This window comes from Ceratotherium simum, chromosome Y (assembly GCF_057802395.1).
Source record: "Ceratotherium simum simum isolate JZ-2026a chromosome Y, ASM5780239v1, whole genome shotgun sequence".
Taxonomy (NCBI): Eukaryota; Metazoa; Chordata; class Mammalia; order Perissodactyla; family Rhinocerotidae; genus Ceratotherium; species Ceratotherium simum.
In genome coordinates this window covers 1,088,011-1,115,172 of record NC_141941.1, presented here as the reverse complement: position 1 = coordinate 1,115,172, position 27,162 = coordinate 1,088,011, and the positions used below count along the sequence as shown (strand labels likewise).

At 57.0% G+C, this 27,162-nt stretch overlaps 1 protein-coding gene across 2 annotated transcripts; it reads left to right on the top strand.

Moving 5' to 3' along the window:
• LOC101407658 (acetylserotonin O-methyltransferase like) lies at positions 1-26,912 on the top strand. 2 transcript variants are annotated; one of them, XM_014795515.2, is made up of 13 exons: positions 1-155; positions 4,894-5,025; positions 6,215-6,262; positions 8,081-8,145; positions 8,903-8,964; positions 10,406-10,514; positions 12,242-12,632; positions 15,130-15,292; positions 18,365-18,549; positions 21,108-21,240; positions 21,998-22,141; positions 23,075-23,197; positions 25,868-26,904. In XM_014795515.2, exons 1-13 carry the CDS (start codon positions 63-65, stop codon positions 26,170-26,172), a joined length of 1,953 nt encoding a protein of 650 aa, XP_014651001.2. In that variant the 5' UTR covers positions 1-62; the 3' UTR covers positions 26,173-26,904. The 2 variants fall into 2 exon arrangements, with proteins under 2 accessions (XP_014651001.2, XP_087284056.1); XM_087427930.1 differs by lacking the exons at positions 1-155; positions 4,894-5,025; positions 6,215-6,262 and adding exons at positions 6,519-6,583; positions 6,762-7,026 and having other exon boundaries at positions 25,868-26,912.
• The last annotated feature ends 250 nt before the right edge of the window (positions 26,913-27,162 follow it).

Below are 27,162 nucleotides of genomic sequence, written 5' to 3'. Positions count from 1 at the left end.
TCCGGGGCGGCGGTGCCGGCGCGTCTGTGGTGCGGGGAGCGGAGCGAGGGCCCGGCGGCGCCATGGTGCTCTGCCCGGTGATCCGGAAGCTGCAGCACCAGTGGGTGGTGCTGGCCAGCGCCTCCCCCCGCCGCCGGGAGATCCTCAGCCAAACGGTGAGCGTCTGGGACGGGCCAAGGCCGGGTCTGCAGCGGGGCCTGGTGATGAGTGTCTGCAGGGCCTAGTGACCCAGGGGGCTTAGTCTCCAGAGGGCATAGTGACGGGGTGGGGGGCCTAGTGACCAGGGGACTAGTGTCCAGGGGCCTAGAGTCCAGGGGTCCCTAGTGTCCAGGGGGCCTAGAGACCAAGGGGCCTAGTGATCAGGGAGCCTAATGTCCATGGTCTGCAGGGCCTAATGACCTGGGGCCTAGTGTCCAGGGGCCCTAGAGTCCACGGGGGCTAGTGTCCAGGGAACCCAGTGACCTGGGAGCCTATTGACCTGTAGGGCCTAGTGACTGGGAGATCTTGTGAGCTGGGGGCCTAGTGTCCAAGGGTCCTAGTGACTGGGGGGCCCAGTGTCCAGGAGGCCAGGTGACCCAGAGTCTTCATGACTCAGGGAACCAGTGACGTGTGGGGCCTAGTGTCCAGGTTCCCTAGTGACCAGCGACTTAGTGTCCAGGTGGCCTAGTCATCTGGTGAGCCTAAGGACCTAGAGGGCCTAGTGACTGGGGGATCTAGTGACTTGGGGGGTCTAGTGTCCAGCGGGCCTGGTTACCTGGAATCCTAGTGTCCAGGGAGCCTAATGACCACAAGCCTGTGACCTGAAGGGCCTGGTGACTGGGGGACCTAGTGACCTGGGCGACCTAGTGTCCAGGGGGCCTAGTGTCTAGGGGGCCTATTGACCTGGAGGGTCTATTGACTGGGGGACATTGTGACCTGGAGGGCCTGGTGTCCAGGGTATCTATTAACCAGGGGCCTATTCACCTAGAGGGCCTAGTGACTGGGGGGTCATTGTGACCTGGGGGACCTGTTATCCAGGGAACCTAGTGACCTGGGGTCTTATTGACCTGGTGGGCCTAGTGACTGTAGGACATTGTGACCGGGAGGTCCAGTGTCCAGGGATCTAGTGACCTGGAGGGCCTATTGACCTGGAGGGCCTAGTGATTGTGAACCTTGTGACCCAGGGTCCCTAGTCTGCAGGATACCTAGTGATCTGGAGGACCTTAGTGCCCAGGGGGCCTAGTGACCTGGAGGGCCTAGTGTCCAGGGGACCAGTTGACTGGGGAACCTATAGACCTGGAGGGCCTAGAGTCTGGGGTACCTTGTGACATGAGGGGCCTAGAGTGCAGGGGACCTAGTGACCTGGAGGGCCTAGTGATTGTGGACCGTGTGACATGTGCGGCCTTGTGTCCAGGGGATGTAGTGACCCGGGGACATAGTGACCTGGAGGGCTTAGTGACCGTGGGACATTGTGATCTGGGAGGGCTAGTGTCCAGGGGGCCTAGTGTCTAGGGGGCCTATTGACCTGGAGGGCCTAGTGACCATGAACCTTGTGATATGCTGGGGCCTAGTGTCCAGGGGACCTAGTGACTCGGGGTCTATTCACCTGAAGGGCCTAGTGACCATGGATGTTGTGACCTGGGGATCTAGTGTCTGGGGTACCTACTGACAGGGGGTCTCTTCACCTAGTGGGCCTAGTGACCGTGAACTTTTTGACCTGGAGGACCTAGTGACCGTGGACATTGTGACCTGGGGGGACTAATGTCTGGAGCACCAAGTGACCAGGGCCTATTGACCTGGAGGGTCTGTTGACTGGGGGTCATTGTGATCTAGGGGTCTAGTGTGCAGGCGACATAGTGACCTGGAGGGCGTAGTGACTAGGGGACATTGTGACCTGAGGGCCTAGTGACCTCTGGGGTCCAGTGACCAGGGGGACCTAGTGACCTTTGTGGCCTAGAATCCAGGAGGGCCTAGTGACCGGGTGGCCTAGTGTCCCAGGGGTACCTAGTGACCAGGGGCCCAGTGACCAGGGGGCCCGTGACAGGGGGGCCAGTGACCGGGAGTCCCATTGACAGGGGGCCCTGAGACCCGGGGGTGCCATGGCCAGGGGTCCTAGTGACCAGTAGGCCCAGTGCCCAGAGGCCCAGTGATGAGGGGGTCCAGTGAGAATGGGGCCCAGTAACTTGGGAGCCTGGTTACCAGGAGGGCCAGAGACTGGGGGCCAAGGTGCATGCCCCAGGGCCCAGTGCCCAAGGGCTTAGTGACCAGGGCTCAGTGACAAGGGCCGGGGTGTGTGAGCACGGGCCTAGTGACCAGGGCTCAGAGACGAGGGCCGGGGTGTGTGGGCGCGGGCCTAGTGACCAGGGCTCCGAGACGAAGGCCGGGGTGTGTGGGGGCGGGCCTAGTGACCAGGGCTCAGAGACGAGGGCCCGGGTGTGTGGGCGCGGGCCTAGTGACCAGGGCTCAGTGACGAGGGCCCGGGTGTGTGGGCGCGGGCCTAGTGACCAGGGCTCAGTGACGAGGGCCGGGGTGTGTGGGCGCGGGCCTAGTGACCAGGGCTCAGTGACGAGGGCCCGGGTGTGTGGGCGCGGGCCTAGTGACCAGGGCTCAGTGACGAGGGCCGGGGTGTGTGGGTGCGGGTCTAGTGACCAGGGCTCAGTGATCAGGGCCAGGGTATGCAGGCAAAATCCTAGAGAGGATGGGAGACCCTAGTGATGGGGGTCCAGGGCTGTGGGCCGGGGAAGGAGGAGTCTATGTGATCGGTGGGCCAGGCCCTAGTGACCCAGTGACCTGCTGGCTGCGGTGTGCAGGGCGGCCCAGCCAAGGCCAGTCTGTGTGCCTGAGCGGGGTCCTGCCTAGAGCTGCTACTGGCAGAAGGGACAGGGGCAGAGGGGAGGGGACTGTGCATGGTAGGTGGCTGTGCTGTCTGGGGGGGTCTGTGCTGTCTGGCGGGGCTGTGCAGTCTGGGGGCTGTGCTATCTGGGGTCCTGTGCTGTCTTGTGGGGGCCATGCTGTCTGGTGGGGGCTGTGTTGTTTGGGGGTCTGTGCTGTCTGGTGGGGTCTGTGTTGGCTGGGGTTCTTTTCTGTCTGGTGTGTGATGTGCTGTCTGTCTAGGGGTCTGTGCTGTCTGGCGGGGCTGTGCTGTCTGGGGTTCTGTGCTGTCTGGGGTTCTGTGCTGTCTGGGGTTCTATGCTGTCTGGTGGGGGCTGTGCTGTCTGGGGGCTGTGCTGTCTGGGGTTCTGTGCTGTCTTGTGGGGGCCGTGCTGTCTGGTGGGGGCTGTGTTGTCTGGGGGTCTGTGCTGTCTGGTGGGGGCTGTGCTGTCTTGGGGGGCTGTGCTGTCCGGGGTTCTGTGCTGTCTGGTGGGGGCTGTGTTGTTTGGGGGTCTGTGCTGTCTGGTGTGTGATGTGCTGTCTGTCTGGGGGTCTGTGCTGTCTGGGGTGGCTGTGCGCTCTGGGGTTCTGTGCTGTCTGGGGGCTGTGCTGTGTGTCTGGGGGTCTGTGCTGTCTGGCGGGGCTGTGCTGTCTGGGGTTCTGTGCTGTCTGGTGTGTGATGTGCTGTCTGTCTGGGGGTCTGTGCTGTCTGGGGTGGCTGTGCGCTCTGGGGTTCTGTGCTGTCTGGGGGCTGTGCTGTGTGTCTGGGGGTCTGTGCTGTCTGGCGGGGCTGTGCTGTCTGGGGTTCTGTGCTGTCCGGGGTTCTGTGCTGTCTGGTGGGGGCTGTGTTGTTTGGGGGTCTGTGCTGTCTGGTGTGTGATGTGCTGTCTGTCTGGGGGTCTGTGCTGTCTGGGGTTCTGTGCTGTCTGGGGTTCTGTGCTGTCTGGTGTGTGATGTGCTGTCTGTCTGGGGGTCTGTGCTGTCTGGGGTGGCTGTGCTGTCTGGGGTTCTGTGCTGTCTGGGGGCTGTGCTGTGTGTCTGGGGGTCTGTGCTGTCTGGCGGGGCTGTGCTGTCTGGGGTTCTGTGCTGTCTTGGGGGCTGTGTGGTGGGGGCTGTGCTGTCTGGTGGTGGCTGTGCTGTCTGGGGGGGCTGTGCTGTCTGGGGTTCTGTGCTGTCTGGTGGGAGCTGTGCTGTCTGGCGGGGGGGCTGTGCTGTCTCGGGGGGGCCGTGCTGTCTGGGGGGGGCTGTGCTGTCTCAGTTGCTCTAGTTTCTGGCCTGTGGACTGGGTGGAGATAGGGGAGCGGAGGAGGCCCAGTCTGGACATGGGTGGAGGGGAGGGGTGGGTACCGAGTGAGGGGTGCTCTCTGTACCTCCAGGGGCAGGGCTGGGGGCACTGAATGGATGGAGGCTCACAGAGTGGTCCAGGGGACGTGGGGGTTCTTGAGGTACACGACTGAGGGGCACCCCTTAGAGAGGTGAACAAGGGAAGTCAGAGCCAGGTGTGTGCCCTGTAGGGGTACCTGTGGTGATAGGGAGTTTCACCTCTGTGGACAGGCCGACATTCCTGTCCCCAGTGGACTCTGGGATGTCACCCGACTGTGACCACCTCCCCAGGGCTGTCCTAGCTGCTCATGGTGTCAAGGACCAAGTGAAACGCAGCTCCCCCTTAGGCAGCCAGTGTTTGTAGCATTTTTTTGTGTTTTGTGTGGGCAGTATATTTGACCACCACTGGGGAGGGGAGCGCTGGCCCTTGGGACACCCTGAGAGCCCTTCCACCCCCAGAGCTGTGGACCCCAGCACCCCAGTCAACACCACCCTGCTGGTGTTGTGTGGCTGCTGCTGTGCCAGTGTCTTCCCGCCAGGACCCGCCACCCCCTGCCCCACCAGGAGCTGGCTATTGGTAAAGGTCCCATGAATAGATGGACGGCCGGAAGGGGGCGTGCCCGTCGGGAAGGCCACAGTTCCTGTAAACCGTGCCCATTCTGTTCCACGTCCTCGAGTTCTTCCGGTAAACCCTCCAGCCTTCCTTTTCTCCCGTTCCAGGGTCTCAGGTTCGAGGTGGTCCCTTCCAGGTTCAAAGAGAACCTCCAGAAAGCCTCGTTCCCCACCCCTCACGCGTATGCCGTCGAAACAGCCAAGCAGAAGGCCCTGGAGGTGGCCTGCAGGATGCACCAGGCAAGGCCCCGCCTCTGCTGCCCGCAGGTCCTCTCGCTGTGAGGGCGCGTCCAGGTTTCAAACATCCGTGTTATAAATAAATGCCGTTTACAATGTGCAATTGCTGTAGCTTACCTGTTGCTGAGTGTTCCTGTGTAGTGTGCTATTGTAGCCCTTTAATGGTGTCCTTTATGTAACAACGTGTGTCTATTACTCTGTTACAATGTAACACTATGACAATTAATGTAACAGTATCATTACAATAAAGAATACAGCTCCTTTATGACTATGTAATATACTATTATAATTGATATAGCAGTATCATTTATGATATAGAATTAATGCAACTTATTTATCACTAGGTGTTACTACGTAATATACTACTGTTATTACTATAATAGTGTCACTTATGATATAGAATTAATGTAGCTTATCGATTACCGTGTATTACAATAATATCTCACACCAGCCCTGGTGGTCTAGTGGTCAAGATTCAGTGCTCTCACTCTCATGGTCAGGGTTTGTTTCCTGGTCAGGGAGCCACACCCACATCTGTCATTGTCACACTGTGGTGGCTGCACGTTGCTGTGATGTTGAAAGCTGTGCCACCGGGATTTCAGATACCGGCAGGGTCACCATGGTGGGCAGGTTTCAGTGGAGCTTCCAGACTAAGACAGACCAGGAGGAAGTACCTGCCACCCACTTCCAAAAACATTGACCATGAAAACCGGTGAATAGCAGCAGAGTATTGTCTGATAGGGCACTGGAATGGGAGAAGACGGTGCAAAAAGACCGGGCAGGGTTCCCTCTGCTGTCCACAGGGTCACCAGGAGTCAGAATCCACTCGACGGCACTAACAACAAAAATAATATCCTACTGAAATTAATATAGTAAATGTATTCTAGTTAATGCTATAATTATAACATAACTATTGGTGTAAAAAAATGAATATTGATTATTTGATTTTTGGCAATGGAAATGTTAGTATTACGGTGCGCCCAAAGATCAAGGTGGTATACAGATGTCAGATGAGCGTCTTGGGGTGACACTTGTGTCCCTGCCTGGCTCATTGAGGACATCCAGGTCTTGCTTTCTGAAATAAGACTGGCTTTGTACCAGTGATGCTGTTTCACGCCCGTCGTACCACGAAAATGTCTGCATAAGACACGCAGGCATGCCATTTCTAAATCTGAGTTTGGATTTCTTGCAGAAAGACCTCCGGACCCCCGACATTGTCATCGGAGCGGACACCATCGTGGTGAGTCCACTTCCCAGCCTCGGGTTCCGTCTCCGTGTCCTTGGTGACTGAGGTCAAGGTGTGGGCGGAGCTCGCCCCTTCTGGAGGCCCCAGGGGAGAATCCGTCCCAGGCGTCTCCCAGCTTCTGGAGGCCTGCGGACCATTCTCAGCATCCCTTGGCTTGTGGGCATCCCTCCAGTTTTCACATGGTCGTCCCTCTGTGTGTCTGTGTCCCAATTGTCCTCTTCTTAAAGGACACCAGTCATAATGGATTAGGGCCCACCTGACTGCAGTACGACCTCACCTTAAATTCCATTACATCTGCAAAGACGACATTGCCAGGTAACATCCTGTTCACCAGGTGGGGGGTTAGGGCCTGGACATATCTTTTGGGGGACACAGTTCTACCTGAGACGGGGGTTTTGTCCACAGAGCCTTGTGCTCTGCGATGGGAGGTCGCGCAGATTGGTCCTCACCGCGGCTCTGCCACACTGGTGACGGCCCTCTGTCCACCTTCCAGCTGGCCTGATGGTGACCTGAAGCCAGCAATGCTGGGCCTCGATGCCAGCGTGCCACGGACAGTCTCCAGACAAGGGGCCGGCAGTGTGAACGCTGAAACAGTCCGGGCTCGGAAAACACTGGATGGGGCCGTCCCGGGGTCCACGTCGCCCTCACGTGCCGTCTGTTCCCATGTAGCCCAGGTCGATGGGACCTGCATGCATGTGGGCGAGAACCAGACACTGTCTGCTTAACGGTTCAGGGCATCTCTACATGGAAGTTAAGAAGTGAGCAATGCAGGCTCCTCAAAAGGCTAACCATAGAATTACTGTAGGACTCAGCAGTTCCAGTGCTGTGGGCTGAGCTGTGTCCCCAAATTCACATGTTGGAGCCCTGACCCCTAGGACCTCAGAACGGGGCTGTATTTGGAGATGGGTCTTTAAAGAGGTGATGAAGGTAAAATGAGGTCATGAGGGTGGGTCCTGATCCAACAGGACTGGTGTCCTTATGAGAAGAGGAGATGAGGACACGGACACGCACAGAGGGACGACCATGTGAGGACACGGGGAGAAGACGGCGTCTACACACCAAGGAGAGAGGCCTCAGGAGGAACCAGCCCTGCCCACACCTGGGTCTCAGAGTCCAGCCTCCAGAACTGGGAGAAATAAATGTCTGTTGTTTAAGCCCCCAGTCTGTGGTCCTCCGTTATGGCAGCCCTAGTATCTACTCTTAGGTATATACCCAAAAGAATTGAAAACAGGTGTTCAAACAAAATCTTGTACACGCACATTCGTAGCAGCACTGTTCACAATAGCTCAAAGGTCAGAACAGCTCCAATGTCCATCGATGGATGAGTGGATAAACAGAATGGGGTCCATCCACACGGTGGAATATTACACAGTCAGGAAAAGGAGTGAAGCACTGACAGGGCTACAACGTGGATGGACCTTCAACACACGATGCTCAATGAGAGAACCAGACACAAAAGCCCACACAGCGTGTGATTCTATTTACACGAAATGTCCAGAACAGGCAAATCCATAGAGAGAAAGTGGATTAGTGGTTGCCAGCGGGGATTGGGGGGGGGAACTGCTTAATGGGTACCCAGTGTTTCAGGATGATGAGAAAGTTCTGGAAGTAGATAGAAGCGGTGGTTGCACAATGTTGTGAATGCACAAAATGCCACAGAACCGTTTACTTTAAAATGGTGCATTTTATGTCATGTGACTCTCACCTCAAATTAAAAAAAAAAAAACCACGGGTCTAAAGAGTGGACGGGGCGGCTTTTATGCCCCCGGCTTAAGGCCTGGAGAGACCCTCTCCCTCTCGCTTCTCTCGCAGACGGTGGGCGGGCTGATCCTGGAGAAGCCGGTTGACAAACAGGACGCCTACAGCATGCTCTCCAGGTGGGTGCCCACCACCTGCCTCCTGGGATATGGCAGACAGAGCTGCGGGGCCGGGTGGACGGGCCGCAACCCCCCTCCGGGTCAGCTCAGAGGACGGGCCGGCACCCGTGGACGTACGCTGTGCTGATTTCACCCTCTGGGGCTCCCGCGGGGGCCAGGTGTCCATCAGCCTGCCCCTCTGGCCCCTCCCATCCTTCTTGGCTCCCCACGCCCCTCTGACCGGCTTTCCCCAGGAGCCCAGTGCATCTGAGCTTCCGCTCCGGCCACGGGGAGGTGGGCACTGTCCCTCCCTGCCTGTCCTCGGGAGGAATTGTCCTGGATCCCTGACCCTGGGCGGGCCACACCCTCACACATCTGCACGGTCTCACTTCCGTCCTCTGCACTGTGTCTGTCGGCCGGCATCTCGCTCCGGCCCCAGACAGCAAACGGACCCCGAGAAAGAGCCGGCTGACAGCTGCCCGGTCCCCACATGGCCGGCCTCCCCGTCAGGATACCTGTGCTCCCCCATGACGGGGACCTCGAGTCCCATAAGAGACGGCCCCCGCGCTCCCTTCTGCTCTAAGAGCGGTGACCACACTGGCATCGACCTGCACTGGTCACTCTAGGAAGGTTTCCTTGGGGACCCGGTGGCTGGGACGATGGCGGCAGAGGCCGGCGAGCGGACAGGGTGCGAGGACTCCAGCCGTACCGTGGGGCATCAGAGGCGCTTCAGCCCACGGCCCCCGCCTGACCACGTGGCGCTGGGCGTGTCTTGCAGGTTGAATGGGACCGAGCACAGCGTGTTCACGGGCGTGGCCATCGTCCACTGCTGCAGCACAGGTACCTCGGCAACTCCACATCCTGCCTGGGTCGGGGTCACCCGGGGGAGCCGGGCGTTCTCGGTGACCTGGGCTCACAGAGGGAGCCGGGTGTCGCTCCCAAGGAGCCCTTTCCTCCTGTCATGCCCGGGGAAGTCGGGGTCTGTCCTGGAAGTCGTGGGGTCACCTCTGGGCGCCCGAGGGAGGCGGTGCTGGGGGACGGTGTCTGGATGGCGGACACGTGGGTGTCCAGTCCTAAAACCCATCAGTGACCCGTGCAATGTTTCCTGAGACCCTTTGGTCCTGGAGGCTGACGAGGTTCGCCCACGTTGGCGTCTCTAAATTACGTCACGGCAAAGTTCTTAAAAGACGCGCGAAATCCGTGAGGAGTAACTTGAACGGCTGCTTTGCAGAGACTTTAGGTCCGGGGAAGGACCCTGACGTGGAGTTTGAGCTCCTGGCCCTGGGCCCCCTGACTGCATCCCCCGATGGGCGGCCCCAGGGCATGTGGTCAGCGATTGGGGCACCTTGACCCTCTCGGGCCATCTTGGACTTCAGCCTGGGGCCCTTCAGGCAGAAAGCAGTTGCTGGAGACTGAGATTCCCAGGGACCCTTCAGCTCTCGCTTCTCTTTCATATCTTTGCTGTTGGCTCAGACCCTCCTAATGCTGGGCTGGGGCGTGAGTGTCCTGGGACGGCTGTACAAATGAGCACAAACGACAAGGCTTAAAACCCCAGGAATTCACCCTCCCCCAGTCCTGGAGACCAGAGGTGTGAGATGAAGGAGTCGCAGGGCCGTGCTCCCTCCGGAGGGTTCAGGGGAGGGTCCTTCCTGCCTCTTCCAGCTTCTGGGGCTCCAGGCGTCCCTGGGCTGGTGGCCGCCTCCCTCCCGTCTCGGCCTCCGTCTCCACGTGGCTTTTCCTCTGTGTCTGTGTCTCCTCTTCTGTCTCTGATGAGGACACTGTCATTGGATTTAGGGCCACCCTCCCCCAGGACGCCCTCATCTGCAACCTTCACTTAATCACATCTGCAAAGACCCTGTTTCCAAGTAAGGTCTCATTCCCAGGTCCCGAGGGACATGAATTTGGGGGTCACCATCACTGCAGGACAGCTGGTGAGGGCGACTCTCTCAAGCGGCTCTTGTGCATGGTTGCTGTTCTGTGCGTGGGGCTTTTCCAACCCCACAGGCAAAGATCTTGTGTTGACCCCAGCAAACCAAAGGCGCCATCTCAGCCGGGCCCGCAGGCTTTGTCTCCTCCTGCTGATTTTATTTGCTTGTTTTCTCTTCTTTTCTCTCTCTTTCTCCCTTGTCGAAAATGAACTCTTACCCCCCCCCCCCCGCTAACCAATCTCTGAATTGCACACAAAGGTCAGGAAACTCCCCCAAATGCAGAGACACAAACCTGGGGACCCTGAGGCCGCGCCCTGGCCAAGGGTCCTCACCTCGGGCTTCCCACCTTCCAGACGGCCGGCTGCACACCGAGGTCACGGAATTCTATGAGGAGACGAGGGTGAGGTTCTCGGAGCTGTCGGAGGAGCTGCTGCGGGAATACATCGACAGCGGGGAGCCCACGTGAGTGCCTGGCGGGAGGCGGCGTCCCGCGTCCTGGGCGGAGGTCCCTCGGCCCGGCTGTACAGCCTGAGCTCCAGAGGGTCCGCTCCACGCCCCTGTCTTCCGGAAGTGCCTGGCTTAAACATGCTTCTGAGGGTCCCCGGATGATCATAAACCGCTGGCGGCCCCCCCGGGGCGCCATGCCCGCTCCTGTGATGGTGGCACGTTTGGGGAGCTGGCGTGGGGGCAGGGGGTGACTCTGCTTCGACAGCAGCTCTCTCTCTGGACCTCAGAGGTCACCGCAAACTGTACCGGCCCCAGGCAGCAATCGTCCTCAAGCTGGGGACATGGGCTCAGCTGCTGGGGCTGGGCTGGGCGGCCCACTGTCCAGCTGTGCTGGGCCTGCTCCTGGGGGCCGGCTGGTGGCCCCCCTCCTGTGTCTGATGGTGGCTTGGGGACCGGCCTGCTGTGTTTCCTCATGAAGTGGCTCCATCGGGGTCCACACGAGGGGCCGGGCGCCAGCGGCAGCGGGAAGGGGAGCACAGATGCCCCAGGCTCCTGAGGCCGAAGGTCGGAGCGGGCGTTCTGCTGGTTAAAGCCAGTCTCGGGCCAGCGCAGGGCGAAGTCGGGGAGAAGGGTGCCCTCAGGGTCGGGTGATTTCCTGAGGCGGCTGTGACAAATGAACCCACCCTCATGACCCCATCCAACCCCAATCAACTCCCACACATCCCATATAACAATCCCATCCCACTGGGCGTCAGGGCTTCCACATATGAATTTATGGGGACACACACATTTAGTTCACAATAGGAGGGTGATTGTCCCATTTACAATGAGAGGGCTGGACTCAGCAGGGCAGTGCAGGGGCCGAGGTGACAGGATGGTGAGGACAGCGGGGTCCGGGCTCAGCGGGGCAGTGCAGGGGCCCAGGTGACGGGATGGTGAGGGCAGTGGGGTCCGGGCTCAGCGGGGCAGTGCTGAGGTGAGGATGGTGTTGGGTGGCTGATGGGGACAATAAACCCAGTGAGAGAAATCAGCGAGCCCTTCATCAGTTGCTGTTGCTGTAAGAGGTGGATAGAAGGTGCTAGATCCCCCCGTTCCGTGGTCCCCTGTGGGACATTGCCAGACGGGGCCGGATGGATGTCACAGACGTGGGGGTCATCTTGCTGCCGAGGGGGCCTCCAGACCAAAGCCTCCTGCGGCTTTAGGGACCCGGGTCTGGGGAGGAGGGGAAAGGGCTTGGATGGAAATGTGCTGGGTGCTCAGTCACTGGACGAGGGTCTTCCGGGACCCCTGTTCCCCTGTAAGGAGGTCTCAGCAGGGGCGCCCGGGGAACACCTGGGCCGAGGACCCCCGTAAAGAGGCCTCCGAATGGGGCGCCTGGGCAGGGATGCAGGGCTGCAGAGCAGCATGGCCGGGGGTCCTGGGTCCTTGGCTGTGACCCCCTGAGACTGTGGTCCACGGGCCGGACACTGGGCTGGGGTGGAGGGCAGCCCCCCGGGCCACCACGTGCACCTGTACGATGGCCGGTGGTCAGGTCTGAAGGCTCACGTCCGACTTTAGCCCGGAGCCCAACCCTCCGTATGAAGCCCCCGGGGTGCAGATCTTGGGGTCCCCTCCAGTCCCCGCGTCCGACTGGAATGACAGGGTCGCAGCGGCTGTGCCTTTGGCCCGAGAACCCTGGATGTCTCCCGTGGTCTCTTACCGTGTGTCCTCCCCGCCCCGTGTGGCCCTTCCTGTGCCCTCAGGGACAAGGCTGGCGGCTACGGGATCCAGGCGCTGGGCGGCATGCTGGTGGAGTCCGCGCACGGGGACTTCCTCAACGTCGTGGGCTTCCCGCTGAACCGCTTCTGCAGGGAGCTGACGAGGCTGTACTACCCCCCACCCCGCGAGGGTCCGCAGCAGCTCACACACGACCCCCTCCCGGCCCTCGACACCCGCGACAGCCTGAGCGACGCGGAAGGCGGAGGCTCAGACGGGGCTCAGAGCCAAGAGGCTTGCGGCGGCCGGGCGGAGGCCGGCGGAGAACGAACACAGGCTGAGGGTGCACAGGAGGCGGCTTCCAACAGGACGTGGGATGGCCCGCCCCCGTTCCCCACTGGCCTTCTCGAGCTCATCGATGGCTTCAAGGCGTCAAAGGTACCTGAACAAGGTGTCCTGGGGCGGCCGTAATGCATGACCCCAAACCAGGGGCTTAAACCACAGGAATTCACCCTCCCCCAGCCTGGAGACCAGACGTCTGAGATGAAGGGGTTGCAGGGCCACGCTCCCTCCAGAGACTCCAGGGAAGGGTCCTTCCTGCCTCTTCCAGCTTCTGGGGCTCCAGGCATCCGTGGGCTGGTGGCCGCCTCCCTCCCGTCTCAGCCTCTGTCTCCATGTGGCTTCTCCTCTGTGTCTGTGTCTCCTCTTCTGTCTCTGATGAGGACACTGTCATTGGATTTAGGGCCACCCTCCCCCAGGACGCCCTCCTCTCCATCCTTCACTTAATCACATCTGCAAAGACCCTGTTTCCTAATAAGGTCCCGTTCCCAGGCCCCAGTGAGGCGAGGCCGGAACTCTGACTGTGTGGCAGCCTTGGGGCCTGGGCGGCAGGTGGACTATGGCATCAGGTCACCAGCTTCTCAGAGGGCAGACAGAGTCAGCGTCCTTGTCCTCCTGTGGCCTCGGGGCTGTGTCCTGGCCAGACGGTGCCCCTGGCAGAGTGGGAAGCAGCAGGCCCAGCTGGATGCTCCCTGGAGGCAGCAGGCGCCCATGGCGGCAGCCTCTGCTGTCTGTCCTGTGTGGTGACCTGGCCCGGGTGGGAGCTGGCGGGGAGCTGGGACGCTGAACGCAGGGGCTGAGGCTGTGGGACGGGGGACCACCCCCTCCCTGCTCCACCCCCAGTCACCTCCCTGTTACCTGCTCATCAGGAGAGAATCTCTCGTGGTTAAGAAAGAAAGGTGGTTGTGCTGTGTTGTACCTCAAATTCTCTAAATTACCTGAAAATAATAATGAAAACAGTGCTCCTGCAGTGTGTCACACCATTGAGCTATAGAGTGGGTCCAGCGTCATCTATTGATCTTCCATCATCTGTCTGTCTATCGTCTTATCTATATCTATCATCTATCTATCCATCATCTATCTATCTATCATCCATTCCATCTGTCTATCTGTCTATCTATCTATCTGTCTATCTATCTATCTATCTTCTATCTATCTATCTTCTATCTACCTACCTGCCTACCAACCTATCTATCTAGCATCCATTCTATCCATCTATCTATCTAGCTAGCTAACTAGCTAGCTATCTTCTACCTACCTACCTACCTACCTACATATCCATCCATCCATCCATCCATCCACCTATCTACCTATCATCCATTCCATCTATCTATCTATCTATCTATCTATCTATCTATCTATCTACCTACCTACCTACCTACCTACTTACCTACCTACCTACCTACATATCCATCCATCCATCCATCCATCCATCCACCTATCTACCTATCATCCATTCCATCTATCTATCTATCTATCTATCTATCTATCTATCTATCTACCTACCTACCTACCTACTTACCTACCTACCTACCTACATATCCATCCATCCATCCATCCATCCATCCACCTATCTACCTATCATCCATTCCATCTATCTATCTATCTATCTATCTATCTATCTATCTATCTATCTATCTATCTATCTATCTATCTACCTATCTACCAACCTATCTATCTAGCATCCATTCTATCCATCTATCTATCTATCTATCTACCTACCTACCTACCTACCTATCTATCATCCATTCCATCTATCTATTATCTATTTATCTACCCATCTATCATCTATCTATGTATCTATCTATGTATCTATCTTTCATTCCATCTGCTTATCTATCACTATCTATCTATCTGCTTATGTATCTATCTTTCTATCATCCGTTCCATTTATTTATCTATCCATTTAACTATCTGTGTATCTACATATCTATCTATCTATCTATCTATCTATCTATCTATCTATCTACCCACCTACTTACGTGTCCATGTGCCCACCTATTACCTGGGTCATAAGACAAAGATCTCCCAAGGCCGTGCCGACCAACGTGTGCCGACCAAGTCGAGGGGCCGTGTGGAGTCTGAGAGCACCCTCCACCTGCCAGGTGGATCCTGGTGTTCTCCATGCTCGTCACAACTGGGCTCTTTCCCATGGTGCCCCCGTTGTCACAGGAGGCTTTTGTGTTAGCCGGTGGCCACGTGGATGAGGGTCATTGGTGTCCCCTGTGGTCTGGAGAAGCACAGAGAATCTGTGCACCTGGGGATGGACCTCTGTCTCCAAATTCACCCCATTCTGAGGTTCTGGGGGTCAGAGCTTCAGCATATGAACCTCGGGGGGACACCGTCCAGCCCGTGGCAGCAGCAGGACCACAGTGTTCCTCCCGTGGGACCATGTGTGTGCTTGGTATTCCCTGATTTGGTGTCACCTTGCGCCAACCTTGTACCACGTGGACCTAAAGCCCCTGCTCCCCGGAGAAGAAGGTCCAGCTGACGAGTTAGAAACCTCTGACGGTCTGACCTCCATCTTCCGAGTCACGAGAGTGACACGTACTCCATAAGTCACTCATCAGGCTCATTGTCGTTGTTTTTCGGACAGGCCCTATTCACGGCGTGCAAGCTGAAGGTGTTTGATTTACTCAAGGACGAAACCCCCCTGAGGGCCTCGGAGATAGCCTCGAGATTCGGCGCCCCTCGGGGTGGAGTGGCACAGCTGCTGGATGTGTGTGTGGCCCTGGGGTTACTGGAGAAGACACGCAGAGGTCAGGACTGCTGGGCGTCTTGCCGAGAGTCTTTGCGGGTGGAAGCCAGTCTTTGCGGGTGGAAGCGAGTCACCGGGTGAAGGCGGCCTCCGGGCCAAGGCGGGGAGGGCCCGACCTCCGTCCCTCTGCCTTCGGGGTCGTCTGTGCACAGCGTGTGACAAGCAGAGGATGGATGAGAGAAAGGAGCAGAGGCCACTGTGTCAGTGTTAGGAGAGCGCTGTCGTGCGGGCTCTGATGTCGGATGGGCTGTGTCAGGCCGGGTTGACCAGAGACAGAACCAATAGGAGATGTGTGCGCACAACGTGGATGTGCGCTTCTGCTGACTTATTTATGTAGATAGGCAGATGGAGGAAAGAGATGGAGGGACGAGATGGAGGTACCAGGTGGGGGCAGGAGATGGACGGATGAGATAGAGGGACCAGATGGAGGGACAAGATGGAGGCACGAGGTGGAGGCACGAGGTGGAGGCACGAGATGAAGCGATGAATTCATGGATACATAGATAGATATAGATTGATAATAGACAGATGATAGACAGACAATGATGAGTGCGTAGATAGATGCCGGACAATATAGATGGATGAAAGGGTGGGTAGGTGGGTGGATGGATGATAGATAGATGATAGAAGGATGATAGATAATAGATGATAAATAGCCAGAGGATGGGTGGACAGATAGTAGACAGATAGATGATGGAAGATACACGTAGATGGATGTATGCGCAGGCAATGTGGGTGCATGGATGATACCTATGTAGATAGATTGGTGGATAGATATATAGATGATGGATAGATAGATAGACAGATGATAGATAAATGATACTTATAGATAAATATAGATATTGTAGATAGATGGATAGATGAATAGATAGGATAGATGGATGGATGGATGGATAGATGGTAGATGGGTGATGGATGATAGAGAGGTAGGTAGGTAGATAGATAGGTAGATAGACAGATATGTAGATAGAGAGATAGATAGATGATAGATAGGTAGGTAGGTAGGTAGAGAGATAGGTGATAGATACATAGATGATAGATAGGTAGATAGATAGATATGTAGATAGATAGATAGATAGGTAGGTAGATAGATAGATATGTAGATAGATAGATAGATAGAAAGGTAGATAGATAGGTAGATAGATAGATGATAGATCGATAGATAGATAGCTAGATAGAGAGATAGGTAGATAGATAGGTAGGTAAATAGATAAATAGATATGTAGATAGATGGATGATAGGTAGATAGGTGGATAGAGAGATAGATGATAGAGACATAGAGAGATATGTAGATAGATAGATAGATGATAGATAGGTAGGTAGGTAGGTAGAGAGATAGGTGATAGATACATAGATGATAGATAGGTAGATAGATAGATATGTAGATAGATAGATAGATAGGTAGGTAGATAGATAGATATGTAGATAGATAGATAGATAGATAGAAAGGTAGATAGATAGGTAGATAGATGATAGATCGATAGATGGATAGATAGATAGCTAGATAGAGAGACAGGTAGATAGATAGGTAGGTAAATAGATAAATAGATATGTAGATAGATGGATGATAGGTAGATAGGTGGATAGAGAGATAGATGATAGATACATAGATAGATATGTAGATAGATGATAGATAGGTATGTAGATAGATAGATAGGTAGAGAGATAGATAGATTGATAAATAGGTAGATAGATAGGTAGATAGGTAGAGAGATAGATGATAGATACATAGATGATAGGTAGGTAGATAGATAGATATGTAGATAGAGAGATGATAGATAGGTAGATAGGTAGAGAGATAGGTGATAGATACATAGATGATAGGTAGATAGATAGATATGTAGATAGATAAATAGATGCTAGGTAGGTAGGTAGATAGATAGATAGATAGGTGATAGACACACAGAGAGATGAGGGATGGAAGGACGGGTGACACCCTGCGTTGCTGAACTGAACGGAACCCTGGCGCGTGGTCGCGAGCAGAGGGCACTACGCCTGGTCCCTGAGTAGCTTGGGATGCTCAGGGGGGCAGGAGAGGCCTCTCTGCTTCTGGGATAAGGAGGAAAGTGGGTGCTGGTGGAGGCCCATGACCTGCCCTTCACACAAAAGGCATAGGAATACATCCTTAGTATCTGCAGCGTAAACAGCAGCACTTCCTCCCGAGCCAGAGCACTTGAATAAGATTCTCCTCTACTGAACACAGTGACTGACCGAGGAGAAAGGCTCTGACGTCCAGACGTAGAATCCCCGGTGCCCTGGGAGCATCTCAGGGCTCATTTTGGCAGAAGCCAGGCACGGTTCTCCGCCTGAATCCGATAGGCAGTTCCTATGTCTGTATGGCACATGCCTGCTTTTCAGTGGGCCTCCACAGTAAGGGCACTTAATCCTTAAAATGGGCACAGTGCCGTGTTTCACATCCAGGGACCACAGTTGTGTGGGGCCACCATCGCCTCTTCCCCCACCTCTGACTCTGCAGGTGGGGGTGTCCCAAAAGGGCTCCCGGGGGCCTGGTTCTGTGGACAGCCGGCCTTGGTGTGAAGTTCAGGGGGAAAGGAAGGCCCTCTCCCAGTCAGGGCTCTCCAGAGAAACAGGACTCAGGGGATATAGACTAGGACATTCACGGCAAGGAACTGGCTATGCAGTCGTGGGGCCGGACGACTGAAGCCTGCAGTCTGAAAACTCAGTTGAGGCTGACCCTGCCCCCTTGAAGCAGAATTCCTTCTTCCCCAGCAAAATCCCATCTCTGCTTTTAAGACCTTCAACTGATTAGATGAGGCCCACCCTCATCCTGAGGGTCGTCTCCTTTACTTAAAGTCGGCAGATGCCAACCACGTCTACTAAACACGTGCACAGCAACACCTAGCCTGGCATCTGCTTGAGCGACTGGGGGCTGTGGTCTGGCCGAGTGGCCATCCCAGGGGTCTTGGGGGAACTGCCTCTGGGACGATGAGCCCGTTTGGGGACGATGAGTGTGTTCCCATCTCCACGGCGCCGAGCAGCTGCGTCCCTCCCCTGCTGTGGGGTCAGCCCGGGGATCCCTGGCCGGACACCCCACGGTGCCCCGTCCCTTCAGCTTACAGCAACACAGACTTGGCCAGCCGGCACCTGGTGTCGGACGCGGAGTACTCCCTGCACGGCCTTGTCATGCACCACAACGACCACACCTGGAATCTCTTCTCACACCTGGAGCGCGCCATCCTAGCAGGACCAGGCCCCGGCCACACGTCTCTGGGGGACAAGGCCACACACCTGTCTCAGGTACCCTTCCCGTTCATGACACGTGTGTGTCGCTAAGGGACCCGGGGACGGACCGTCTCCAGCCTGCGGGGTGACGGGAACCTCTTAGAAAAGCAGTGGGCGTCTGCCGTCTTGAGCCCAGGAATCCAGCATGGGCCGGAGGCCGGAGGGACGGCAGGGGACGGCTGGCTGGTCACAGCTCCGGTGACGTTAGGAGGCGCCAGGGCGTTTTAGGGGGCAGAGCTTGAATGAGGATTCCTGCGGGCCGGGGTCCGGCAGGCTGCGTTGAATTGATGCCCGGTGGCTCCCACACAGGGTCGCCCTAGACCGCTGCCCACTCGACCCACGTGTGCACGGCTCGTCCGGCAGTGTCTCCCCTGCGCCCTCTCCAGCGGGGGTCTTTGGGGTGGACACGCTGTGGGTCCCGTTGGGCCTGTGCAGACGGCGGGTGGGGTCTGCAGGGCGGGGCCCCACAGGGGCTTCGGGGGTGCACAGCTGGCTGCTGCCTCGTTCCCCGGCCACGTGTGCTGAGGGCAGAGCGCACATAAGGCAACAAGTCAGCTCTGTGCCTCAGGTGGATGTGAGCACGGTGGAGCGTGGGGCTCAGGTCAAGTGGGGGGAGGCAGAGATGGAGATAGAGAGAGAGAGAGAGACACAGGGAGACAGAGAGACAGGGAGACAGAGAGAGACAGGGAGACAGAAAGAGACAGAGACACTACGAGACACAGAGAGAGACAGAGACAGGGAGACAGAGAGAGAGACAGAGACATAGAGAGACAGAAACAGAGACAGACATAGAGGGACAGAGACAGGGAGACAGAGACAGAGAGAGACAGAGACAGGGAGACAGAGAGACAGAGACACTGGGAGACACAGAGAGAGAGACAGAGACAGGGAGACAGAGACACAAGGAGACAGAGAGAGAGACACACATAGAGGGACAGAGACAGGGAGACAGAGACACAAGGAGACAGAGAGAGACACACACATAGAGGGACAGAGACAGGGAGACAGAGACACTGGGAGACACAGAGAGAGAGACAGAGACAGGGAGACAGAGACACAAGGAGACAGAGAGAGAGACACACATAGAGGGACAGAGACAGAGACAGAGACAAACAGAGGGACAGAGACAGGCAGACAGAGACAGAGACACAGGGAGACAGAGAGAGACAGACATAGAAAGACAGAGACAGAGAGAGAGACACACATAGAGGGACACAGACAGGGAGACAGAGAGAGACAGACATAGAAGGACAGAGACAGGGAGACAGAGACACAGAGACAGAGACAGGGAGACAGAGAGATAGAGACAGGGAGACAGAGATCAGAGACAGAGAGAGATAGACACAGGGAGATGGAGAGAGAGACAGAGAGACAGAGACAAGGAGACAGAGATCAGAGCAGAGACAGAGAGAGACAGAAATAGAGACATAGAGACACAGAGACAAACAGACAGAGAGGGACAGAGACACAGGAATACAGAGAGAGACAGAGTCACAGAGACAGAGACAGGGAGACAGAGAGAGAGACAGACAGACACACAGAGACAGGGAGACAGAGAGACAGAGACAGAGAGACAGAGACACAAGGATACAGAGTGAGAGAGAGACAGACAGAGAGAGACAGTGAGACAGACACCAGGAGGCATAGACAGAGACAGAGACAGGAAAACAGAGAGACAGAGACACAGAGACATACAGAGACGGAGAGGGACAGAGACACAGGGTGACAGAGAGAGATACACAGACGGAGACAGAGAAAGACAGAGACAGGAAGACAGAGACAGAAAGAGACAGACATAGACAGAGACACAGGGAGACAGAGAGACAGAGTCACCGAGACAGAGAGAGGCAGAGTCAAAGACAGGGAGCGAGAGATCAGAGACAGAGAGGGACAGAGGTCAGAGACAGAGAGACATGAACTAGAGACAGAGTCTTAGTCTGCGGGGCTCCATGACCACATCCCGCAGACCTGGTGGCTTGTAAATGGGAGACACTTGTTCTGTCCAGCAGGCTGGGCATCTGAGGTCCAGGCTCGGGAGGATCCAGTGTCTGGCGAGGACTCCCCGTGGTTCCCAGACGGCATCCCCACGTGCTGGACGGGGCGAGGGGGTCTCTGGGGACTCTTATAAGGCACTGATCCCATCATGGGGGTCCGCCCTCACGACCTCATCACCTCCCAAAGGCCCCCCTCCTGATACCACCCCTCTGGGGGCTATGCTTCCAGATAAGAATCTGGGGGACACAGGCATTCAGACCATCACAGAGACAGAGACGAAAGAGAGAGAGACACAGAGACAGAGACACGGACGTAGAGACACAGAGAGGGAGAGACAGAGAAGCAGAGAACAGGCAGAGACCTGGAGACAGCCTGTGGGGTGGCGGAGGAGGGGGAGACTCCTCACAGCCTCGCGGCCGAGGGGGCAGAGGAACGGCCCGCTGACCGCTCTGGGGGGACGGCAGGATAGCCCACCAAGCCCGCGAGCTCCCCATCCTCGGACATGCCGGGTGTCACTGTGGCCCGGGTGCAGGCACACGGGGCCCCGGTGTGGGTCTCTCACACCCCTTCTGTCTTAGAACTCCCGTGACCAGAGCAAGGAGGCGACGCTGGGGCTCCTGCGGGCCACACACGGCCTTGCCAAGCTGACCGCACGCCAAGTGGCCACGGCCTTCGACCTGTCCTGGTTCACCTCCGCCTGCCACCTGGGAGGTGCGTAGCCCCCGCCGGGAGCCGGGTGCAAGAGGCTCTGAGTGTTTCTTTTCTTGAATTCAGTCACGGGCGCCTCACCTGCTAATAACACTTGCAAAACGGGTTCATCTCTGCACGAAGGGCCCAAATTTGGCCAGGGCGGGTGTGGGGGCTCCACCAGATACTCCCAACGGCTAGGAGGTCCTGGGGATGGCCCTTCCTGGGGGCTGCCGAGTTGGGGAGAGAACCACGGAACCCTCTATCCCCCTCTCGGCAGGTCTGCTTATGCCCCACTCATCCTCCACCCCAGCCTGGCTCAGTTCTTACCCCAAGACAGCAGACAGAGGAGCAGATGCCTGCCCAAGAGATGTAGTGGGATCAGGGTCCTGAGAGGACTCCTGAGCCGTCACCTTGCATTTCCCCATCCTCTCTGCACAGCCTTCTCCTGGTGGCCAGAGTGGCTGCTGTGGTGCCAGCCATCGCACCTGCATTTCTGCAGCACCAAGGAGAAGGGAAGAGCACACCTCTCCCCACTGCTTGGCTCTCAGGATTCCCCAGTGAGTCTGCACGCACCCCCCGCTCACCCGCCCTGGGCCAGCCCCAGCTTGTGAGGTCCTGACTCTGGGAGGCTGCAGCCTGCGTACGACACCGGCTGGCTTATTCCCCAGCACTGGCCCCAATGCCATGTCCTTGAACAAAGTTCAGCTCTGGGGACTCGCCAACGGTTTTGCCAGCGCTGGGAGGCTCGGGCCCCAACATCTGTGTTTGTGTCCTGCAGGGTGCACGGGCGCCCTGGCCCACGCGCTGGCCCGGGAGTACCCGCGTCTCCAGGTGACCGTGTTTGACCTCCCCGAGGTCCTCGAGCATGTGGCGTGTTTCCAGCCCGAGGGACGGCAGACGGAGCAGATCAGGTTCCTGCCAGGTGACCACGCGTCCGTCTCTGCCAGGCGTCACGTGTGTCTGGCCGTGTTTGTGTCTTATATAGAGCGGACAGGGGTGTGTGTCCACGTGGGCAGCGGTGTGTGTCCGTGTGTGTGCGCCACTGACAGACCGAGTGAGGCCACAGAAGCCACAGCGGGAAGGCCGTGGGTCAGACACGAAGAAGAACTGCCAGGTGGCAGCCATGAGCACGGGACGGATTGAAGGACACTCTTACCATCCTGCACCCGGTCACCACCGTGGCCTGGCCTGTGGGCAGATGTGCTGGGAGTCCCGACCTCCAGCCCCGGGACCCCTCCTGTTTCTCTAGTTTTAAAAAACAAGGGCAGCTGTCCTGCTGGGGACTGAACCGTGTCCCCCCAAATTCATATGTTGGAGCCCTGACCCCAGCGCGACCGTATCTGGAGACGTGAAGGTGAAATGCAGTCACAGGGTGCGTCCTGGAGACCAGACGTCTGAGATGAAGGGGTCGCAGGGCCGCGCTCCCTCCACAGGCTCCAGGGGAGGGTCCTTCCCGCCTCTTCCAGCTTCTGGGGCTCCAGGCGTCCCTGGGCTGGTGGCCGCCTCCCTCCATCTCTGCCTCCGTCTCCATGTGGCTTCTCCTCTGTGTCTGTGTCTCTCCTCTTCTGTCTCTGATGAGGACACTGTCATTGGATTTAGGGCCACCCTCCTCCGGGACGCCCTCATCTCCGTCCTTCACTCAATCACATCTGCAAAGACCCTGTTTCCTAATAAGGCCCCATTCCTGGTTCCCAAGGGTCACCACTTGAATATGTCTTTTTGGGGGTCACAGTTCTCCCCACGACAAGCGGGGTCTCTGCTTCAGCATCCCAGAGACCGGCGCAGCCCCTCTTCCATCAGCTGGAGGACCCGTTCTTGTGCCCTGACGATTTATTCCATCTTCTTTTCAAACCAGGTGACTTCTTCACAGAGAGCCTCCCGGACGCCGACCTCTACGTTCTGTCCAGAATCCTCAGCGACTGGGAGGACGACAAGGTCCACGAGTTGCTGAGCCGCATCTCGGGCAGCTGCAAACCAGGTGAGGCCACGGCATCTAGTTTCCGCTTTTAGAAGACAGTTTTCATTTAAACAAAAAAGGAGTAAATTTTACCAAGACAGTGAGTCGCCCCCTCCACACTCTGGTGCTGTGTTTCCCGTCTCCTTGAAGACGGACTTGATTCCTAGCTGGTGCCACAGTTTCTGAACTTCTTGGTGTCTGGACCCCGACCTGTGGTTTCGAGGGTCACCTGGGTCCCCAGAGCCTGCGACGAGGTTTGGGGGCTCCCGTCCGCACACCTCCTCCTGGACGACCCCCGGCCATGTCTCTCCCGGGGCCCCAGTGGGCGCAGGCTCTCCCTTCTCCTCCTCTGATTTCCCCCCAGCTGCTCTGTGGTCCCCGGGCTGTCTCCACGTGGTCAGGGCCGACGGGGGTCCTCAGGCGTGGATGCCCCGTCAGCCTGAGAGGCTTGGGGCGAGCAGACAGGACAAGGCGAGGGCCTGGACACAGAGGCCCGTGTTACCCCAACCCACCTGTACTGCTCAGGACTCTGCCTACAACAGACTCACAGGACGTGTGTATATATATGTATACAGAGAGAGGTTTATTATAAGGAGTTGGCTCATGCGACTGGGGAGGCTGACAAGTCCCGGCTGCAGACCCAGGGAAGAGCTGTCACAGCTGGAGTCTGAGGCCGTCTGGAGGCATAGTTCCCTCTTCCTTGAGGAGCTACAGGTCTTTTTCCTCTCGAGGCCGTCAACTGATTGGGTGAGGCCCACCCACATTATGGAGGGCCATCTGCTCTACTCAGACTCTACCCATTTCCACGTTAATCTCATCTAAAAACACACTCACAGACACACCCAGAAGAACGCCTGAACACACATCTGGGGACCGTGGCCCAGCCAAGATGATCTGTACAACTCACCATCACACCAGCCCCCACACCAAGCCCCTCCCACAGGGGTCTGACCCCCTGCAAGCTGGGCAGGGCATGTCTGGGTTACCCAAGGCTCCTGGCTCAGGTGCAGGGCCCCGTGGGGGGCAAAGGGACCGTTTGGTACTGGACTGGAGAACATAGAGGGGGTCCCCTTTGCCGACAAGGGGTTCTCCTGGACCCAAGAGGTGCAGCAGCCCCTGAGCCCCTGTTCTCCCAGGGGACGAGCGTGGTCACCCGGGACTCACAGGACACACGGGAACCAGGGAGCAGGGCAGCCACAGACCCGCCCAGAGTGGGCACAGGTACACGTCAGCCTGTAGCCAGCACAGAGCCAATGTTTCCGGACCCCAGGGCCCAGGAACGAGCCTCCCCTTCAGGAGGGTGGAAACCAAGTCCCGCGCCAGCAATCGGCCCCAGAAACGCACGGGGGTCCTCAGAACCAGCCACGGAGCTCGAGGGCCGCAGAGCCACACTGCCCACACAGGGAACAGGGATTTCCACGGGTTCCCAAATCACCCGTCCCGTCTGTGGATGGAAAATGCCCGTCGACATTTATGGCCTCAGAAACGTGCCTGCACGTCCCCGTTTCTTAGGGACGTCCTGGAGACATGCTGGAGGGAAATGAAGACAGAAACCCAGAAACCGGAAGCTAGGGCTGCTCCCGCCCCGGGAAGGAATGACATTGTGGCGTCCTGGGGGTAGGCGGGGTCGGGGCCTCGAGAGCCAAATCCCCACCGACCTCGGGAGACAGTCGGGTCACGTCGGGAGAGTTGGTTCTAAGCGACCTTTATACTGTGAAGGGTTGGGGGCGCAGCCTTGGACCTCTGACCTGCTGGCTAGACCCACTGTCACATTTCGAGGAGTCCTGCCGAGTGTCAGCCTGCAGCTGGTCCAGGAGGAGAAGTTGCCCCACAGAAATGGGGAGACCCCGGGAACCCCGGCTTCCCTCCCCCACAGCTGGGCTCAGGTCACCTGCACCCGGGGGGCCGGGGGGTCGCAGGGGAGAAGGGAAAGTGGCCTCTTTATGTAAAATAGGGCTTTTGGAGCCCATGGAGATAACCTCGTGTGCACACACACAGTCACACTTTCTGTTCTCCATCCTCACGAGGATGTTCCCCACCAAGGAGCCAGCTGTTCTGACCCCCTATGGGCAGCTCCGCCCTCCGCCCCGGAGGTCACTCAACTGATTCCCACAGAAGGGGAGGCCCTGAGGGCATCCAGCAGGCGGCGGGGCTGCGGCTGTGTCCCGTGATCAGAATTCCTCACGTGTTTCCACAGTGAATTCCTTTCGTGGAGCCCCGGCCGGTCCCTGGCCTGGACCAGGCACCCCAGGCTCTGTCCTGTGATTCTGTGTCTCTCTGTCTCTGTCTCCTTCTCTGTCTCTTTATATCTCTGTCTCTGTCTCTCTCTCCTTCTCTGTTTCTCTCTGTCCATCTCTCTGTCTCCCTCTCTCTGTCTCTATCTCCACCTCTGTCTCTGTCTTGCCTTCTCTGTCTCTCTCCTTCTCTATCTCTGTCTCTGTTTCTCCTTGTCTCTCTCTCTGTCCATCTCTGTCTCTCCTTTTCTGTCTGTCTCTCTTTTTCTGTCTCCCTGTCTCTCTCTCTCTCCATCTCCATCTCTGTCTCTCTCTGTCTCTGGCTCTCTGGCTCCCCAGGGTGGCGGGCACTGCCTTCAGCCTCTCCCCCATAATTCTGCCCTCCCGTCCCCCTCTAAGTGCTGGCCGTCCTGTCCCCGGGGACGCTGCCTCTAGCGTGCTCTGCTTCTGCCCTTAGGCGGTGGCCTCCTGCTGGTGGACACGGTGTGGGACGAGGAGGGCCCGGAGAACGCGACGGTGGACGAGGCGAGGCGGGCGGCGCGGAACGGCCTGCGGCGGGCCCTGGACGGGCTGGTGTGGCCCCCGCGCGCACAGAGGAGCCTGGCCGAGTACCGGCGCCTGCTGCAGCGACACGGCTTCCGGGACGTGGCGGAGACGCGGGCGGGGGACCAGCTGCACGTGCTCCTGGGCACGCGGCCGTCCCCCCAGGAGGCTGTCCCCACTCGGCCCCTGAGGGGACGCCTTCACTGCAGAGATGCCTGAACGTGGGGGGTCAGAGCAGATTAAAGACGCCAGAAGCCCCCATCTCCGAGCTCGTTTGTGGGGTCTGAAAATGGGGCGCTGCCTCGGGGGATGGCCACGGGATCCACGCGGGCCGGGGAGGGCGGGTCCACGGTAGCCGTGAGTCTCGGGGACAAACCCAACCAGAGCAGGTGTCAGAGGTGAGAGGACGCGTCTAGAAGCCCCCAGAGAGACGGGAAGGCTGGGAGACAGGGCGGGCAGCGTGGACCCTCACCCCTGCCTCCCCGCCTCCCGCCAGACGCTTCAGCCCACCTCTCACGCTGGCAGCTCACGTGGGATCCGGGCGAGACGGCTGTTCACCGCAAACGTCCCCAGCATACCAGTGGAGACGCAGGTCTGTCTCACAATTCAGCAACTTACCTGTTTTCTTAAAGGAGCAAGCTTGTGCAGGTAACTCTGTATATTAGGTCATAGGAAGTATGCAGCAACTTACAGGTTATTTACAAACATAATTATTATTAGAAAACATTATTGTCAGAACTATGATTTCTAAAATAAATTCTGTACAAAGGAAATTATTAGGAAAAAACAACCGACTGTCAGATGGGGGCAGCTAAGACCACCATAGGTTCTTAGACAGGTACCTAACTTACAAATACAGAGGCATTTATATAAATTTTCTCTGTGTAATACATTTTAAATAAATAGAACATATAAATGACGTATGTTTTATATATAAATGTATAGGGATATATATTTGTAATTTACATACTATTATAATTGTAGAAATACCATTATAAATTACACATTATACTTTACATATAATTTTACATCTAGTTTTATAAGTACTATTATGATTTTTATACTATTACAAACTATATAATTATACTATAACACATATAATTTTGGATGGACTTCAAATTTTTTTTAAAAAGCACAAATGTGTCTCCCCGGGAGGCAGGACGTGCAGCATGGATCACGCAGGGGCTGAGCCATCCGGTGTGGCGCCTG